Source organism: Odontesthes bonariensis, chromosome 14 (genome assembly GCF_027942865.1).
Source record: "Odontesthes bonariensis isolate fOdoBon6 chromosome 14, fOdoBon6.hap1, whole genome shotgun sequence".
Classification (NCBI taxonomy): Eukaryota; Metazoa; Chordata; class Actinopteri; order Atheriniformes; family Atherinopsidae; genus Odontesthes; species Odontesthes bonariensis.
In genome coordinates, this window is record NC_134519.1 from 27,768,488 (window position 1) to 27,786,907 (window position 18,420).

General features: G+C 41.9%; 3 protein-coding genes across 4 annotated transcripts in view; 2 read left to right on the plus strand and 1 right to left on the minus strand.

The window, feature by feature from the left end:
* The first annotated feature begins 284 nt into the window (after nt 1-284).
* Nucleotides 285-7,647, plus strand: eif2b5 (eukaryotic translation initiation factor 2B, subunit 5 epsilon). The gene is made up of 16 exons (XM_075483845.1): nt 285-502; nt 757-881; nt 968-1,153; nt 1,263-1,440; nt 1,523-1,603; nt 1,701-1,778; nt 1,875-2,187; nt 2,288-2,433; nt 3,277-3,421; nt 3,524-3,625; nt 3,702-3,803; nt 3,985-4,075; nt 4,161-4,284; nt 4,382-4,507; nt 4,587-4,697; nt 6,961-7,647. The coding sequence occupies exons 1-16, from the start codon at nt 344-346 to the stop codon at nt 7,009-7,011; spliced, it is 2,118 nt and encodes a 705-aa protein (XP_075339960.1). The 5' UTR covers nt 285-343; the 3' UTR covers nt 7,012-7,647.
* A 6-nt stretch (nt 7,648-7,653) lies between these two features.
* Nucleotides 7,654-9,595, minus strand: mul3 (mitochondrial E3 ubiquitin protein ligase 3). 2 transcript variants are annotated; one of them, XM_075483846.1, is made up of 5 exons: nt 9,523-9,595; nt 9,235-9,359; nt 9,074-9,161; nt 8,870-8,990; nt 7,654-8,790 (listed from the first exon to the last, which is right to left on the minus strand). In XM_075483846.1, exons 2-5 carry the CDS (start codon nt 9,349-9,351, stop codon nt 8,298-8,300), a joined length of 819 nt encoding a protein of 272 aa, XP_075339961.1. In that variant the 5' UTR covers nt 9,352-9,359; nt 9,523-9,595; the 3' UTR covers nt 7,654-8,297. The 2 variants fall into 2 exon arrangements, with proteins under 2 accessions (XP_075339961.1, XP_075339963.1); XM_075483848.1 differs by having other exon boundaries at nt 9,543-9,594.
* A 7,448-nt stretch (nt 9,596-17,043) lies between these two features.
* Nucleotides 17,044-18,420, plus strand: part of LOC142399270 (vasoactive intestinal polypeptide receptor-like) — a 36,377-nt gene continuing 35,000 nt past the window's right edge. Inside the window, exon 1 of the mRNA XM_075483850.1 lies at nt 17,044-17,240. Within this exon, the coding sequence (XP_075339965.1) occupies nt 17,181-17,240 (60 nt within the window). The 5' untranslated portion in view covers nt 17,044-17,180. The remainder of the gene's footprint in view (nt 17,241-18,420) is intronic.

Consider the following 18,420-nt stretch of genomic DNA (forward strand, 5'->3'; position numbering starts at 1 on the left):
GTGACCTGAGGAGAGTTTACAAGTAAAACTCTTTTAACAAATTTAATTTTATATAAGAACCTCATTTTTGTAATACCTGGTTTTCCCACCACTGTTCTCTGCGGAGCAGTCACAGAATATGATATGAAGATTTAATGTATGTATCAGTCAGCTAAGAAAGTAAAAAGTAAAGTAAGAACCGTATGCAAAAACAAAGCGATTAAAATCATTGTGAGAACTTCCGTTGATGCCCTTTGGATTCGGGTGAGACCATTTTCTTTACAGACACAAGCACAAGATTGTCCCATGGTCGCCACCGTAGTTTGTTTCTGATGACAGAGTTGGGTCTTGCTGCGAGTTAAACATGGCTGGTAAAGTGGGGAAACAGGGTCGCTCAAGCTCCGGCCTTTCAGGTAGGAAAGGCGCAGGGGAGCAGGAGGAAGAAGAGCAGCCGCTGCAGGCTGTTTTAGTCGCTGACAGCTTCAACCGGAGGTTTTTCCCGGTGACCAAGGACCAGCCACGGGTAGGCAGCGAGCTAAGCTAACCGGAATGCTAATGGTAGCTAAGTGATGCCCATGCTGGAAACAGTGACAGAACTGCACTGACACTGATGGGAACCCGTTAACTCATATATACAAAAGACACCTTATATCCTTGTTATTTTGTTTGTTTAGTACAATGATGATAAAGACAGTATTTTTTTTAGGAGAGACATGAAACTGCTGAAACACCTTACCTACTCTGCTAACGTCATCTGTCAACTGTTGTTGATGCCAGGCTTTGCTGCCGCTAGGAAATGCTGCCATGATCGACTACACCTTGGAGTTCCTGACCTCCACTGGGGTGCAAGAAACGTTTGTCTTCTGCTGCTGGATGGCCAGTAAAATCAAGGCACACTTGTTGTGAGTTTTATTAGCAGTGTGTGTGGAGTTACTGCTGTGCAAATTGTTTTGAGTGATGGAGGTTAACCTGACGTTGTGTGTGACAGGAAGTCAAAGTGGTGTCGACCCACCTCTCCAAACACAGTCCACATCATCACCTCGGAGCTGTACCGCTCCCTTGGAGACGTGCTCAGGGATGTTGATGCCAAGTCCCTGGTGCGATCTGACTTTGTGTTGGTTTATGGAGATGTTGTGTCTAACATTGACGTCAGCCAGGCACTTCACGAGCACAGGTATGAGATCCTCCCATGTCCTCGTATAAAGCTGGGAGCCCTTTTTGTGCAGTTAGGCGAGTTTGTTGGGATGTAACGGGTCGCTCGGGCAATGCTTTGTGCGCCTCAGGTATCGGCGAAAGATGGAGAAGAACATCTCGGTGATGACCATGATCTTTAAGGAGTCCTCGCCAGGTCACAGGTCCCGTTGTGAGGAAGAAGACGTCATTGTAGCTGTGGACGGAAAAAGCCAGCAGATTTTACACTACCAGAATACACAAGGGCTGAAGAAGCTACAATTTCCCATGGTGAGCAGCGGTTTCACTGGTAGTTAGTGAGTATTTAGGGTTTGACTGACAGATGACGGCTGCCCCTGTTGGTGTTTTGCAGAACATTTTCCACAGTGGAAGTGATGAGTTTGAAATTAGACATGACCTCCTGGACTGCCACATCAGCATCTGCTCGCCACAGGTCAGCTTTAGTACAGGCCGAGAGTAAATGAAACTCATTATTTGTGGCTGCAGTAACAAGTGTTTTTTTTTATTTTTATTTGTCCATTTCATTTCAGGTTGCTGAACTCTTCACTGACAATTTTGACTATCAAACTCGGGACGACTTTGTCCGAGGGCTTTTGGTTAACGAAGAGGTATTACTCAGCCGTAGTTATTCGCATTGGATGTTGCACCATGTTATGCTACACATGCTATTTAGTGAAGTGCTATAAGTCATTGTTTCTGTTTAGATCCTAGGCAACCAGATACACATTCATGTCACCAAGGACGGCTACGGTGTCCGCGTATCCAACCTGCTCATGTATGATTCCGTGTCGTCCGACTTTGTGCGACGATGGGTTTACCCCCTCACCCCCGAGTCCAACTTCACGGACCAGGAGGGACGTATCTGCACATACTCTCGCCACAACGTCTATCGGAGCTCTGGAGTCAGCCTGGGCCACGGCAGCCAGATGGAGGAGAACGTTCTCATCGGCTGCGACACCAGCATCGGTGCCAACTGTAGAATCTCTAACAGCGTCATTGGTAACAACTGCATCATAGGTGAGCTCACTGGCCTGCCGTCATCCCATCTGGAAGATAATAGATTAGCAGTTTGCAGAAATTTCTTTAACATTTCATATTTTTTTTTTTTTCACAACAGGTGACAATGTGATCCTGGACCACACCTACATCTGGAATAACGTTAACATCGCCAGTAATGTGGTGATTAGCCAGTCTGTGGTCTGTGACAAGGCCGAGGTTAAAGACGGCGTGACTCTTAATAAACAGTGTGTCCTGGCATATAATGTAAGCAACACATACGTTTCTGCTTATAAAAATGTGCTACCTTTGCCAGCATTGTTGCAGAATAACTTTGTACGTTGGTGTTTCCAGTCGCACTTCATGTTGTTGTCTCTAAATCTAAACATCAGCACTGATATCCCACCAGGCCTGTCCGGATGATGTGATGCTAATTTTATGAAAATGTAGTCGTTTTGACTGCGGTGGAGCTGCTAATTTCCAGTAATTTGACACAATAACTCTGCTTTTTGGTTTTTGGAAAAACGCATTAATGCAGTGTGTGTCGAAGGATGTGCTCTTCAGATTCTGAATTAATCCTCCCCTGAGGCAAGAGCCGAAGTGGAAGAATAATGGAATAAAAGATGTCGCTGCTGTTTTTCCATTCATCTCTTTGGAAGATTAGGCAAAAAACTACTGAGCCGTATTACATTAAACTTGGTCCGGAGGGTTGAAGAGAGGGCAGAGCCCATTAGAGTTTGATTAGTATTGTGAAATACAGCCTTGGATGTGCTGATGTTCACATTTTTGCAGTTTTCTTTTAAAAATGGTCAGCTGCGTGAATATAAAATGGTCATGGCAAAACTTTTTGATGACCATTTCTTGACTACTGAGGTCAGCTGATGACTTTTCCACTAAAAATGACAACAATTAAAAAAAAATACAATAAAAAATCAGCCTGTTGGTTTAGCTTAAAATCGTTCACGAAAAGTCTTAATGACAAAGATACTGTGTGAAAATGACCTCTCTGTTTGGCTTCCTGGGTTTCAGCTGCTGATTTACCACCAGCGATCATTTTGAAAAATGGTAAAATTCCCTGCCTTGTTTATTTTTTGTGAACATGTTTTCCAGGTGGCGATAGGGCCGAGCATCTCCTTACCAGAAGGAACGGTGGTGTCCATGCACCACCCGGAGGAGGAGGAGGAAGACGACGACGACGAATTCCTCAGTGACGATGCTGAGGTCGGTCAAAGTAAAGACAAAACCAAACAGAAAGGTGCGGAGTGACTTTTGATCTGATTGATTAATAAGTTTTCCAAACGTGCTAGTGTGTTTCCGGGAGTGACCCGCTGTTTTTTTTTTTTTTTTATTCTTTCAGTTTTCGACCCAGCAGAAGTTGGAGCAGAAGGAAAAGGCTACATGTGGAAGGCCAGCGTTCTGGACGACACAGAGGACGAGGAGCTCTCGCAGTGTCTCTGGGGTAGGAGAACAGCTTGATCCCACTCTGACAGGCTCAGTGCTTTAAAATAATTTTTTTTCTTCTTCTTTTTGACCAGGTTTGGTGTTGAACCCGGACCCTGAAAGCGACAGTGAGGACAGTGAGCCCGACGATCCCGATGATCCGATGATTCCCTCCCCTGAGATGGATGATGTCAAAGGTTAGAGAACTCTGGACTTGTTTGACTGCCCCCTGCTGGCAAAAGACACAAAACACGGACAACTAAATCAGTTGTTCTAGTTGAATTTTATTGGATTTTTAAAGGTTTCAGCACGTGATTTGTCAATTTCTAATAAGACTTAAGTGACCAAGCAATGCATTGCTTGATTGCTGTTGTGCAGTCTTCCAGATGGAGGTGCTCGGGACTCTGCAGAGAGGTTTGGAGGAGAACATCGGCTGTGACAACCTTGTTCTTGAGATCAATTCTCTGAAGTAAGTCGACTCTCTGATCTCGCCCAAAGCTGTGCTGCTCCTTTTTGCATTCGCTGGCTCGTTTGACACCTCGTCCTTTCTCCAGGTACGCCTACAACATCACCCTGAAGGAGGTCATGCAGATTTTAACCAGAGTGGTGCTGGAGTACCCTTTCCAGCAGCAGGGCCCACAGCTCACCACTTCACAATATGTTGCTCTGCTCCTGCCGGTGAATAATACAGCCGATTCTCTACAGCTCATTCCTGCTGATTTAGACATGATGGAACACTTTAGTTATCTCCTTTTTCCCTTTGCTCTGCTCTTAGTTGTTGAAGAAATGGGCACCAGTGTTTAAGAACTACGTGAAGAGAGCACAAGACCACCTGGACTGCCTGTCTGCCTTTGAGGAACATTTCCTGGAGCAGGAGAGCCACTGGGCTGCGATGGTCCAAGTAAGGATCTGCTGAAACGCACAACAATGGGTTATAAAAGCTGCCCCTGAGTTGTAATGTAGCTGTGTTTGTTACCGAGGTCCTGATGAATATGTACCAGCTGGAGATCCTGGAGGAGGAGACGATTATGCGCTGGTTCTCTCAGGGAGCCACCACAGACCAAAGCCGACAGCTCCGCAAAAACCGAGGGGTAAGTGGTGTGTGAGCACAGACACTCGGGACGCTATTGGATAAAGTGCTAAAACATTGACTTTAAAAAAAAATGTTGCTCATTACACACTAGTTTTCGGCACCTTTTGAAAGACTTAATTTAATTGCGTAATTTATGTAATTCCATTTAATTGCCCCTCGAGGACAAATAAAGTTTTTATTTAATGGAGTTGAATTGTAAGCAGTTCTGGGAGTTTGCGCAAATGAGAACTCAGTTTTATTTATATAGCGCCAAATACAACAAATGTCATCTCAAGGCACTTAAATAATAAATTCTAAATCAAGCCAATTGGAATTCAATTCATTGTAATCATAATTATTTTCAAAATCATCCAATCCATTTATATAGAGCCAATTAAAAAAACAATTTCCTAGCTAAGGAAACCAACAGATTGCACTGAAACTTGTCTTCAGTCCAATCTCCCGTCCTGAGCGGGCCTGAGGCGACTGTGGAGAGAAACGACTCCCTTTCAACAGGAAGAAACCTCTGGCAGAACCAGAACCAGGAAAGGTGGCCATCCGCCTCGACCAGCTGGGGTTTGAGAAGACCGAAAAGTTGGGGGGGGGTGAAACACCGTAACACCATTCAAAGGATACCTGTTGGAGCAGGGAAACACGAGTTAATGACCACAATAATGTCACTTGTACATAATATCATTAGAGAAATTAAACGGGGGAAAAAGAGAGTAAAGTGAGGAAAGGTGTGACAGATGAGGCCCCCCAGCAGTCTAGGCCTATAGCAGCTTAACTATGGGATGTTTCAGGATCACCTGAGCCATCCCTAACTATAAGCTTTATAAAAAAGGAAAGTTTTAAGCCTGGTCTTAAAAGTGGAAAGGGTGTCTGCTTTCCGGACATTTACTGGCAGCTAATTCCACAAGAGAGGGGCCTGATGACTGAAGGCTCTACCTCCCATTCTACTTTTAGAAACTCTGGGAACCTCAAGTAAACCTGCAGTTTGGGAGCGAGGGAACTCATGTGTGGTCCCTCAGTAGCCGGATTGTTATAGATATTGTCGGTCTGATTAAATACACCTAAAGTTTCAGGCAAAACACTTATTTATTTATCACTTCTGACAGTTTGATGCCAGATACCTCAGCATATTTTCAAAGGTCTGGCAGAATATATAGGTCAAGGATTTATTTTTATTTTTTTCCAAAAAAAATGGATCTCCTGCTCAATATTTGGTCAGTTCTCAGTGTTTTTGCTGATTGATGTTATAAACGTTGTGCAGAATTTAAGGATCCTCTGCAAGAGCCCCAAAATTACTCACCATCAATTTTTAAAACCAAATTAATCAAATTGTATTTATATGGCAACAATTGGCAGCAAAAGCTATCTTGAGGCCAATTTTTTTTTAAGTTTTTTAAGTTGCAATTTGAGGTCATAACGTATTGGACACATCCCATAGATGCTCAGATGGACTGAGATCTGGATAAACTAGAAACCGAGTCAACGCCTCCAACTTGTGGTGTTCCTCAGACCATTTTTGAAGCAGTTTTGCAGTGTTTGATCGCATCATGCTGCTGAAGGAACTCTTTCAGCTTTCTTCCCAAAGTGAATCCAGGGACCTTATTCCCCGGTAGGAGAAGAACAGGGACCTTGCTTTCCACATGCTGTAAAAGAGAATTTTATTCATCAAACCAGACCTCCTTCTTACATTGCTCCTGTTCCATTGCTTCTGTTGCTTTTAGGCACTTTTAGTCACCCTAACTGCTCTGCAGCCCCATACCCAACAAACTGTGACGCTCAAACTGTAACCCGCCCTTCTGTCGCAACCAAAATGAACTTTCAGCAATATGAGTTACAGTCGCTCTTTTATTAGATTGAACAACACTAGCCGTGCTTAACTCCCCATGTCCATGACTGAGCCTTAGCCGCACATGACCAGTTTTCTTTTTTTGGACCAATTTTGGCAGGTGCAGACATCTGCCAGCTTCTGCCAAAAAGATATTTTACAGGAGCTGCATTTGTGGAGATGCCATGGCTCGGCAGTCGAGCCATCACAATTTGGCCCCCTGCTTGAATTCTTTTGCTTGGCCACTTGTTTCAGCTTCCTACAAATTCACTTTGAGGACAGGTTATTTGCCTTCAACCTAATCTATCCCATCCACTGCCAAGCACAGTCCGCTGTAACACAATAATTAATGTTTTTCCACTCGTAGTCAGTGCAGTTCAACTGGTTTGAACTGCAGAATCTCTAATGTCCTCGTTTCCTTGTTTTTTGTTGTTTCCTGCAACAGCTTGAGAAGTTCATCCAGTGGTTGGAGGAGGCCGAGGAGTCTTCAGAATAGGATGGAGAATAACGAGGCGCACTTCCTGTTGAACAACTCTGTAAACATTTCAAACCCGTGTGACAGAATGGATTTGGGTTGTTTTTTCCTCCACAGCAGCTCTCTGCCTCCATTAACCATCGGGATCCGTACAGTTGAAGCAGACATCCATTTTAATGACACAGTGCCGGGTCATGTCAGGGCTTGTGTGCTGCGAACGTCTATTTAAAATAAAGAACAGCCCTCAGCCTGCTTGGATTGAAGTGTCTGCACGTTGCTCGCTGTTTTCCATAACACGACTGTTGCTTTATTTAGTCCAATGTTACAGGAATAAAATCACCACTTTTGAAAATAATTGTTTACATTTTTTTTTTTTTTTTGCATATGCTAAATATTGATTGTGCACACACTAAATGCAGTACAGTAAAAACAATCATCGTAGAGGTAGAGGTAACCACAACAACCTGTTCCCTTCTTAAAGCAGGAATAAAATATTTGTGTTCTGATTTACAAGTGATGCATACTTTTGTGACAACACAGGGAGCCACAACACGTCAGCTTTTTGCACCATCGTGACATTTTCACATCGAGTCGTCTCTTAGCTGACTGTCACATCCACGTTCTCATTAATGGGCTTTAACTAAATAAACTGACGGAAGCAGCTTCGGGTCTTTCTTTTTTTTTTTGGGGGGGGGCTTTTTATGCCTTTAATGATAGGACAGTTGGAGAGAGACAGAAATGCAAGGGGCAGAGAGAGAGGGGAGACACGCAGCAAGGGGCCGCTCGGTGTGGGACTCGAACCAGGGCCAGCTGCAGCGAGGACTATAGCCTCTGTACATGGGGCGGGTGCTTGACCCACTACGCCACCAACCGCCCCAGCTTTGGGTCTTTCAGGTGGTCCATAATGGACAGGCAAATGGTAAATGGTCAACATTTGGTCCGTCTTGTTCTTGTTAACGATGTCTGGGTTCTACAAAGCTCTTTACACGTCTCTCATTTCCACACACACACATACACACACTTTTACAGCGCTTCAGATGTTTAAAAAAGACATTTCAGGAAAAGAAAATGATTAGAAAAAAAATCATATGAATTACAGTTTTGTTTTTGTTTCCAGTTTTGATGTATTCTGGTTGCATTTCTCTTGGTCCCGCGTAACTCCAGTGAGACTAATTATGAGATGCAGATGAATTGCGTTAGCGATATGGTTGTGCAATCAACTCCTGAGGTGGAAATAGGATGGCAAAAAAAAAAGGAATGCAGCAGGTTTAGCAGCTTTTCAGCTTGCAAAATCCCCCTCTTCAAGGTTACTTTGACCTATCATCCTGTTTCCTGAAAAAGTTATATAAGACATTAGCTAGAAGAGAAGTCCCTGTTATCCCAGTTACAGCAGTCAGCGCCTTCCACATGCTGGCTGAAGCCTCGTGTGTGTCCATGAAGCTGCTGTGATCGGTGGGCACCAGGACGTACTTGCGGCCGTCCTGCGGGGCCTGCAGCCTTATCACCTGGCCTCTCTCTAGCACCACCTCCCCGAAGCCGGTCATAGTCGTCCCCACGCGCAGCAGCTCCTCGCTCTCCTTCATCGCCACAGGTTTCTGACCACTCAGACCTTGCACCATTATGTCCACCAAACCCTCCTCAGGACGTTTCACTTTTAAATGAACCCTCTCCAGGTAGCACCCCGAGGCATCCAGAGGGTTCTGCACCTTCACAAAAACATCAGAGATGTAGGATCCAGGGCTGACCAGATTGAAGGGAACAGAGTTGTTGGTCTCTTTCCTGTTGACCGTCTGAGAGTTCCTGAAAAAAAGAACTGTATTAGACCTGTAGATTTGTGAACAAAAGTTTTTTTGTTGGTGTTTTTGTGAGTCTGACGTACCATGTCCCGGTAACAGAGTTCCAGGATTTCCAGTACTCCTCCACCACAATCTTCTGAATTACACCAGAGCATCGAGGGACAAACGGGCTGGTCAGAGGCTCCCCTTCAGCCTGAACATGACCTTAAAACAGGCGCGAAGGAAACTGTAAGTCTGCCAATTATCATTATGACCGACATAATTCAAACTCTAAACATTTTTTCTACCTTCAACTCCAACATACTGGAGTCGCTTGTGGGTGGATGCATTCAGTACTTTAACCAAATGCTGATCTGGTTTGAAAATGGGTATTTCCTGAAACGGAGAGAAACAGTTTAAATCATCATGAAATTTGAGCTGTCAAGGTTTATATCGATGCTGAACTTGCCTTCAGCTTTTGTAACTCCTTCTTTTTTTCCTGGTATAGATGATAAAACAGACCAGAGAAGGCAAAGCTGGAACCAATGCCAATCAACACCACTGGGTTTAGAGGAGAGTCACTCATATCTGTATCTGTAAAGGGAAACCATTCACAATTTGAATGTGACTTAAGGTACATTCGGTACCTAAACTACTCACACGTCGCTAAAAGGTTAGAAGTACATGTGTTTAGAAATGTCTTATCATACTGTATTATAATTTTTTTTAAAGAAATTAAAGGTAAAACAAACTATACCGTAAAGTTGAGGTATATACCTGGGTCAGTCCTATCAATCGAAACAAAAACTCCATTAGTTCCATTTCCTTGTTTTCCAAGTTGCGTCATTGTGGCTTAACCAATAGGATTTAAACAGCATATCTGCGCGTTTTATCCAGTAGATGGCAGTAGTGTGGCGTCTGTCTACTGTGTTTACTTCACTGAAATGCAGTTTATGCTCACCCACATTATTCCTGTTTAAAGTATCAATAAACTGGACTGTGACAGTGCTCCTCTCTTTACCACCTGAAACAATATCTTTTAAATGCCAGTATTGACATTGTAACACATAAAGTGACTCTATTCACTTATATCACAAAAATAGCAAAAGATAATGTGAACAATAATAAGTCATGTGAACTTTTAAAAGTTCCTTTTGTAGAATACTGTACATTTTTACTTTTTAAGGCATCTGAAAAGGCTTCATACGGAACAAAAAGAGGCAAAGATTCCATGAAGTTTGTTTGGACAACTCAAGGCCATACATATATAAGGAATATATAGGGAATTTTTAAAAATGATTTCCATAAAACCACTTTTGTTTAGTTCCTGCCTCAGGTTTGGTCCTCTGAAAAGACAAATCTTGATCCTCAGCACTTACTGCTGCTTGTTGTTGTGGTGTGACACTGACTGGCTAATGCTGCCAAACTGAATGATGCAGTCATGACCAGGATGAATCGTAGATCATTTTGCATTTATGGAGACTGTAACAGTGTCCAATCTCATAAAGGTTGCAAGGGGGGTATTAGTATGTGACCTTTTGCATTGTTTCATACACCATGCAAAAAGACACAAAATAGTAATAAAACTTGTTTTGTAAAGGAGAATTATGGTTTTTCTTTTCCCCCAACCTGTTATGTCAGGTACGATTGTGCAGCTAAATTGTTCAACATAATAAAACTTTCTTCCCGGAATCTTGTAATTTATTTTGAGGAATACACGCACACACACACACACACACACACAATCACTGTTTGACTGTTTTTCTTCACCAGCATATTAAGACAAAAGTACTAATTTCATTATCTTGTGTTGTTATTTTGAAAAAGACAGTAGACGTTACAATTGATATATATTTGCAAAGCACCTGGTAAGCAGGTCCTGCAGCACCGCCGTTTCTGATGATTTCTGATAGAGCTCAATAAATGATAACTCCTGCACAGAGTCATGTGACCTACATACTAATATCAGACAAAACTTCTAATAAATGAGATCTTGACTGGTTGAAAGCCCTCCGTCATGATCCATACAGGAAATTAAAATTCTTAGCTCCTGGTGTATGTTGTCTGTTTCTGTTAATCGTCCCATGGCCTCTCATATGTACCTCGCGGCCCCCCTGGAGAGGTCCAGGTCACCTAGGTACACCCACTTCTGCTGCAGCTAATTTTTCTCTGATTGCGTTTCACTTGCGCTGATCAGCGGTGACCTCCCCTATACCCTCATGAGTCATAAAGTCAAGCGTCACAGATTTGGCCAGCTTCCCCTTTTCCCTGCTTGTCTTTGTGAATTGCCCTGCAGACTGTGTGCTCTCTTGGTAAACAGTGAGCACACACCTGTTTAAAATGTGTACCCATATTTTCTTTTGTCATTTGCATGCTAGCTTCGCCCATTGTTGACAGCCCTTTTGCTTGCTGCATTAAAGAAAAGAGCGACTCATACTGAAAATGTAAATTCCCTGCTGGAAGCTGATTGCTGCCTTTTCTCCGCAGGTCCATTCAGTTTCACAGAAATAGAAGCAAATCTTCAGGGGCATCTCTGGCTCCACAGCTTTATTACTGTGCGGGAGATGTGTGGAGAGAAATAGCACATCACTAAATCATTTCTTCATTTCAAACCTCTTTTGTCACTTTATTATGCCTCATCCTGGTCCAGGTATTATTTCCTTGCTTCCTTTTCAGCATGTCCGACCTTGGCTGCTTGCTGAAAGAAGAAATGGCATTCAAAGTAATGACGTCAGTTTGCCTGTTGTTGGAGTACCTTTCAATAAAACATATGCAACTTTACTGCAGCAAGTCTGCGTTGAACAAAACCCTTTGATGGCCACAGACAGCTAACATCAAGCCAGCAACTTGCCTGGCTGGAAAACAGCTGTGATCCTGAATTACTTCATCTGCGGAGGAATGCAGTGGCTTTACAAAGAGGATCCACGCAAGACAGAGCAATAAATCAGGACTACAAAAAGAGCCCAAAGGGGAATTATCTCCCCTTTGGCTAATGAAATATTATTTCTTATTTCAACTGCAAAAATGGCCCAAAATCCTCCTTGCAGACTTTTACAGCTCTAAATCCTCTGATATTTGTTTTAAAGTTGCACACACTCCCTCGTTTTGGCCTTTTTTTCCTTACTGTTGAGTTAGCGGAAATAGAACACACTCTGCTTCCAGCAATAGGTCAGGTAGTTTATGCAGAGCTATCTCCCTCCTATCTGAAATAACCAGAAAAGATCTTTACACACGATCTTCTATAATATTGCAAAAAAAAAATTCTGAATTGCAATAAAAACGTGAATCTTTCAATTGAATCTTTAACAGACAAGTCCAAAGAAACCATTCAGGTCTTCACTGAAAGATTTTATAATTTATAAATTTAGGAGATATATACTAATCTAAAATTTTGTGTCAGAAAACACTCACAAAAATTGAGATAGAGGAGTGCTTACCTCTCTGTTACATTACCCTTAGTTTCAATTACTTTTTGTTTGTGAAATGAGAATTCTAATTGTTATGCTTGCAGCGAAACCTGTGTCCATTCTTGCCTGCTGTAAGATTTCAGCAGCTCAACTGTCTGCATTGGTTGTCTTCAGATTCTCTGACTCATACATTTTTAAGAGGAGACAGATCTGGATTGCAGGCAGGACAGTCAACACCACACCCTCTGTGTTTATGAAGCCACAATGTTTGAAGTGGTCCAGAAGGAGGACTGGCATTGTCCTACTGAAATAACCACAGACCTCCCGGAAAAAAAAAAAAAAACATTCAGGATGCACCTCTGTTAAGGGATCCAAGCTTATCAGACAGTGGTTTCCATCCTTGGCATTTTCACACTGAGATTTGCACAGACTTCCTAAATCCTTTCCCAGTATCATATGCTGTAGATTTTGATAAACCAAAGCAATCTTGCATTGAGTTTTTTTTTCTTTTTCTTTTTCTTTGCACTGATTGATGATTCTTTGACCAAGATTGGAGCAAAGTGATGTACCATGACCCATCATTACTTGGAAAAACTACAACTTTGGTGGATGTTCCTTTTATACCCAATGCTGACACCCTCACCTGTAACTAATCTTCTGATTGTAGAATCTCTGTTCATTTGCACAGACTCTGTCATCATGCACTCTCCCATTTGCACTGCCCACACTATATCATGCACACACTTTGTTTTTGCACTATCCGCACATTCAGCACAAGATCACTTCCCCCTGGGGCACTCACACAAACATTGTCTTACCTCCCTACCATTTGCATCCGCTACCATCCCACTCTTCTTCTTGTACATTTTTGTTCATTCCTTGTTTTGTGTATGTGAACTGCGATCTGTGATGTTAGCATGCTGTGTTGAGTGTGATTGTGCACTAGTGTTGTATTTTGTATTCTGATTTGTAATCAGTGATTTGTGTATTCTGTGCCCGTCTGTATAAGCTACTGGATCCTTAAATTTCCCTCGGGATTAATAAAGTATCTATCTATCTATCTATCTATCTATCTATCTATCTATCTATCTATCTATCTATCTATCTATCTATCTATCTATCTATCTACAGAACAGTGTTGCTTAGATATGTTCTATAAAACTTTTCTTTGCCTTTCTTTAGTGTGTTGCTGTCTTAAATCTCAAGTTTGTAGATCATTTTGGAACACCATGAAGTTTGTCCGTGAAAACACTGAGAACATTTTCGTCGGGACTTGTGTCTGTTACATAAAGGCTAAAACGGCACAACAAAAGCACATCGAGTTTTCATTGCATTTCAGAAAATTTCCAAACTTTTCTGGAAACGAGGTTTGTAGGTCGTGGAAGTGTTTGGATCTGTGAAGCTGCTTAGTGATGCTTTGAGCTTGGCGCTCGCATCAGTATGCCGCGCACTATCAGGCTCCCGTTTAAAATGATGGGCGACATGAATGAGAAGCATTGACTTTCAAATAGCTTCATAAAAAAACTGGAGCGATAACACTGGAAAATATGTGGCAAACCAAAACAGAGTTGTTGTTCTTCCCAGCGACATTGAAGTGGCCATCATGAAACAGTAGCACTCATATTATGGCTTTGGCAGGATTCATGTGCACCCTCATCGTGCATTAAAGCAAACAGTCACACTCTCTCAAACAGATTTACATTGCTTTTAGTTTCCCTGCTGTGAACATGATTTCACTCCCCGGTCTTCACTTCAGCTTAATGAGTTTGATGCATCTTTGTAATTATTATCACTGCCCTTGGTGAAGTATCGAGGGTGCTGACTGACAGCTTGCAGCTCCACGCAGCCTTCTATCAGCTGCTCAAAGAGGCTTGTGTTGGAGTGTTGAAACATCCATTTATGCAGCAATTATCTGCAGCAGTCAATGCTTTGATGAGTCATTTGCACCCGATTGGCAGATTTAGGAAGTCATTTTGATTGCATATTGGCGTAAAACTTCAAGATTTTGACAGAAGTAGAAGGTAAACAGAAAAAAAAAAGTTAATGATTTTTTTCTTGACAGCGTAAAAATAAACCTTTGATCAAAGAAACTCTTTATGTTCATTGGAAACACGCACCAAGTTGTGTGACACAGCGGCAATAAAACACCACTGGCAGAAGAGGTAAACATCAGTGGTGTCAAATGGCTGCGGTAATTTCATCATCATCATTTTATGAAATGTACCTCATCTCTAACAGATAAACCAATTCTGTAAAGCTTCGATTTTGACAAAGTCCGCGTTCACAACAGAAACCTCCATTAGAACGATGAAGACGCAAACCTAATACAGAAAGAAGTTCTGCTTCTACTGTTATCCCACAAGATTTGCTTTGCAGAACTGAAAATCAAGCATATGCTGCAGCACATGATGGAGACATTGAAAACAAGGCCGAGGTTTGTGCATTGTTACCAACTTCCTCAGGGTTGGAGGAAAGTAATGTCATTTTTTCACACTATGCTACACCGGCAACAAACAGACACACGCATACATATGCTGCATGTTTTCAGCGTTTGCTTTCCAGTGAAGAATGCCAGAGAGCACAAACAGTTTTTAGTCTTCCCACACTGCGTTTCATGAATTATGAGCCGGATTCTCCACAGAATGTTGAGATATCTTTCACATACGTACACGCGCACTTGATGTATCATTCTTTGTCTAAAAATGGTAACATTATCTTATCCCATAACATTGTGCCAGCTATGATCCATATCTGGGAAGTCCCTGCATCTAGATAGTTCATCTGAGTGTTTACAAGCTATCTTTAAAACGTAAAAACTCATTTTGGCTCCAGTTTGCACCGACACTGATCACAATTACAGACTGCCAACTCAAAGGAAATACAGTAGTACATTTCTCTGTAAAATGTAGAAATGACTTCACTTATGTAGGGATTTAGCACTGTAAGTTCAGACTGAATTTAATTCAAACACAATTAAGCCTGTGACCTAACCTGTAGATGCTTTACTTTCTGTTCAGGTGTTATTCAACTTTATAGCGATTTCAGAGAATTATGGTTTGTGATGATGTTTGATAGGATTATATCAGTTGTATTTGGCCACCTTCTCTACTACAGTGATACCCTCATGGGGTTTTACCAGCTCGGAAAAGTATGTAAATACATGCTAAGTTGAACAACAGCACATGACGTATTACGCAGTGTCATCATTTGCTTAACAAAAACTGAGTCAAAATGCAGAAGCAGTGTGTCAGAAACTAAATTCACTTCATGATTCAACAGCTCACCTTTAGCAGTAATAACTTAGGGTCATCATTTTCTTTATGTGCTTATCAGGTTCTGACATCATTGTGGCGGAATTTTGGCCCACTCTTCTTCAGAATGTTGCTTCATTTCATTTACTCACAGCTCTCTTTATATCCCACCACAGCATTTCAATCAGGTTGAGGTCTGTACTCTGACTGGACCATTGCAACACCTCGATTCTTTTCTTTTTCAAACATTCTGTCTTAGATCTGCTGCTGCGTTTGGGATCATTGTCCTGTTTCACGACTCGAGTTTTAACCAACCTTTAGACAGATGGCCTCCAATTTGACTCTAGAATACTTTGGTATACAGAGGAGTTCATGGTGGACTCCATGACTGCAAGGTGTCCAGGTCTTGTGCCTGCAGAACAAGCCCAAATCATCAGCCCTCCACCATCGTGCCTGACAGTTTGTATAAGGTGTTTGTGCTTATTTGCTGTGTTTGGTTTTTACCAAATGTGGAGCGGTGCACTATGACCAAACATCTCCACTGTGGTCTTGTCTGTCCATGAACTTTAACATTTAACATGCTAACTGAGGCCTGTACAGTCTAAGATTAGAAGCTCTTAGGGTTTTTTGCAGTTTCTCTGAGGTCTGACATCTGCTCCTTGGCTGATTGTCAACTGTCTTGAATGTTTTTCACATGTGAATAACCTTTCTTAATGTACAAATTGACTCCAATTTGTTTAATTCTAATGGAAGCAAGTTTGTGAAGTTTTATTTATCTAATTCTGACACCTATTATGCAGGAGGTATCATTTGTTATGTCCTGTTATATAAAAACTGAAATAAAAACTAGAAAGAGGGTGTACTTTCTTTTGAAAGGACTTTATGCGCCATGCGGAGAGGTGACAAATAAGAAGAATTGTTTTAAGGAGCTTGATCTATGGTTCACATCATGTTTATACTACTTGTATATGCTCCTTGTGGAGACATTCAGGTGTTTATGTTAAATTTATGGGTCTGTAAAGGACTCAAATTACTGTGTTATATACCAATGGGTTCTAAGCTGTTTTTTAGATGATGTATTAGGAAAGCGGGCTCATACCATAATCTGTAACATGATAGGAGTCTTCCAGCAAATCTTTCTGTTGAAAGTGGTCATATATCACAATTGTTGAGAGCCACCAGTTAGATTTTCAATCTTAATAAACCGTTATGATAATATAAATATATCTTTAAAAAGAATATGTGAAATAACCACAGCTGTCAGATAAACACAATAAAAGTGAAATATTTCCCCCTGAATAGTAGCCTAAGCAGCTTGTAAACTTCAACAAAATGAATGGATTTGATAACACATAGTTATTATAGCAGTATTTGGTATTTCTAGACATTTGTGACACGCATGTTGCGTGTTAAAAAAATGTTTCTTACTTTCTACATCCTCATTTACTGACCCCCACGATGTTCATTGATGACATTTCATTGGTCACTTGTTGGCTTTTCAAGGTAATGCTCGAGTAGGAGGAGGAAGAGGAGGTGTGGTGTGGAGGTGTCGGGAGGAGGAGGCGGAGGAGGAGGACCCTCGGCGCGGAGCAATTCCCTCCACCAAACGCAAAACGCAGTCAGCAAAGGGACCAATTCAAATCTGACTTGGATTATCACAGCATTTTAAAAACGCTTTCACATCCTCTTTTATTTATTTATTTTTACAAGAATTTTTCTCTTTTAAATATCATTAATATTTGACTAATTCAGAGGATATGTCGGTGCACATTTCAAGCGGCATTTCCCTCCTTTTCTCCTGGATGTTGTTGGAACCCGTGAGTATATTTAGACGCCGTTGAGTTTTCACATGACTTAACTTAGACTCGTTGTCAAGAAGGAGACAGTTGATCGCCTAATTTGGGCAGTGTCACGGTGACCATGTAGATCATTTCTAGTGACAGGCTGAAGACACATATCAAGTGATACGCACACGGGCGCTCCCCAAAGTGTCCTGGATCCAAGGCGCAACGATGTGGCCTCACGAGCATCTGGCTCTTCATTAATTGGTCAGCGACTGGGGATGGAGGGATGCGATTAGATAGTAAAGATTTCCACCGTTGTTTCTGCTGTTAGAGAAAGAGTTTTTTACCAGCAAACGATATTTGATCGTGCCATCTTTTTTTTCTTTTCTTCATCAGTTTCTTTACATGAGTAAGGTTAAAATGAAGTACCAAAAGAAGCCCGTTGGTCTCCCAGCAGGACACCATGGCAACTGCTTTCTTTCTCAGTCTCTGTCCTCTCTGGTTTCCACCTTTCTCATCCACTTCACTGTCCTCTCCCTAAGCATTTATGAATCATAATGGAATCCAGTTAGAGGTCAGATCCCTCAGAGTTGCACGTGCATATTTGCACACACTCACACTGTTTCTCTGCTCTGAGATGTAAAGGAGGCTTGCATAACTAAATCTGAGATCATGATTATGATGTTCCTGCTGGAAGTTTTCTCCCGTTACTGTGAAGCTTGTAAAGCTGAAGGCAGCTCTGATCCATCAGTGTCAGCATACTGTATTTCCCAATCATCACTAAGGGGGAAGTAACGCAAGAGGGGCTGCGCTGCCTGAGGAGTGAGATAAATTATAACCTATACGAGGAGGGAGTCACCTTGTGTGTATGGAGGAGCTGGAGTCATATGGGCTCATTTTGTGGCTAACAATAGCCACGTACCACCAGTCTTATTAATGCCCACAGAGAGGAGACTCATCCAGCTAAGTAAGGAGTAATAAATCTTCTGGTCATGCAAAAGTGTCTGTATAAATTGTGTTGGTAAAACCTCATAGAGTGTGTTTACATCTGGTCACAGTTGCCCATTTAAACATCTTGTTTTCAGAGACTCTGGATGAAGTCCAGATGTGACCTAAAATGAAGATGGGTTGGCTCATTTTATTCCCTCCACATCGTCAACAGTTGCACTCTCAAAAGCGAAAGGAGAATGGTTCACAGATAAAAACACCAGTT

What these genes read in the sequence shown, in the direction of transcription:
- eif2b5 (XM_075483845.1), top strand. Translation starts at nt 344, where the DNA reads ATGGCTGGTAAAGTGGGGAAACAGGGTCGCTCAAGCTCCGGCCTTTCA. An exon ending in TGAGATGGATGATGTCAAAG is followed by an intron (nt 3,804 to 3,984) that starts GTTAGAGAACTC and finishes GCTGTTGTGCAG; the next exon opens with TCTTCCAGATGGAGGTGCTC. An exon ending in AGCTCCGCAAAAACCGAGGG is followed by an intron (nt 4,698 to 6,960) that starts GTAAGTGGTGTG and finishes TTCCTGCAACAG; the next exon opens with CTTGAGAAGTTCATCCAGTG.
- mul3 (XM_075483846.1), bottom strand. Translation starts at nt 9,351, where the DNA reads ATGAGTGACTCTCCTCTAAACCCAGTGGTGTTGATTGGCATTGGTTCC. An exon ending in AGGAGTTACAAAAGCTGAAG is followed by an intron (nt 9,162 to 9,234) that starts GCAAGTTCAGCA and finishes TCTCCGTTTCAG; the next exon opens with GAAATACCCATTTTCAAACC. An exon ending in AACTCTGTTACCGGGACATG is followed by an intron (nt 8,791 to 8,869) that starts GTACGTCAGACT and finishes TCTTTTTTTCAG; the next exon opens with GAACTCTCAGACGGTCAACA.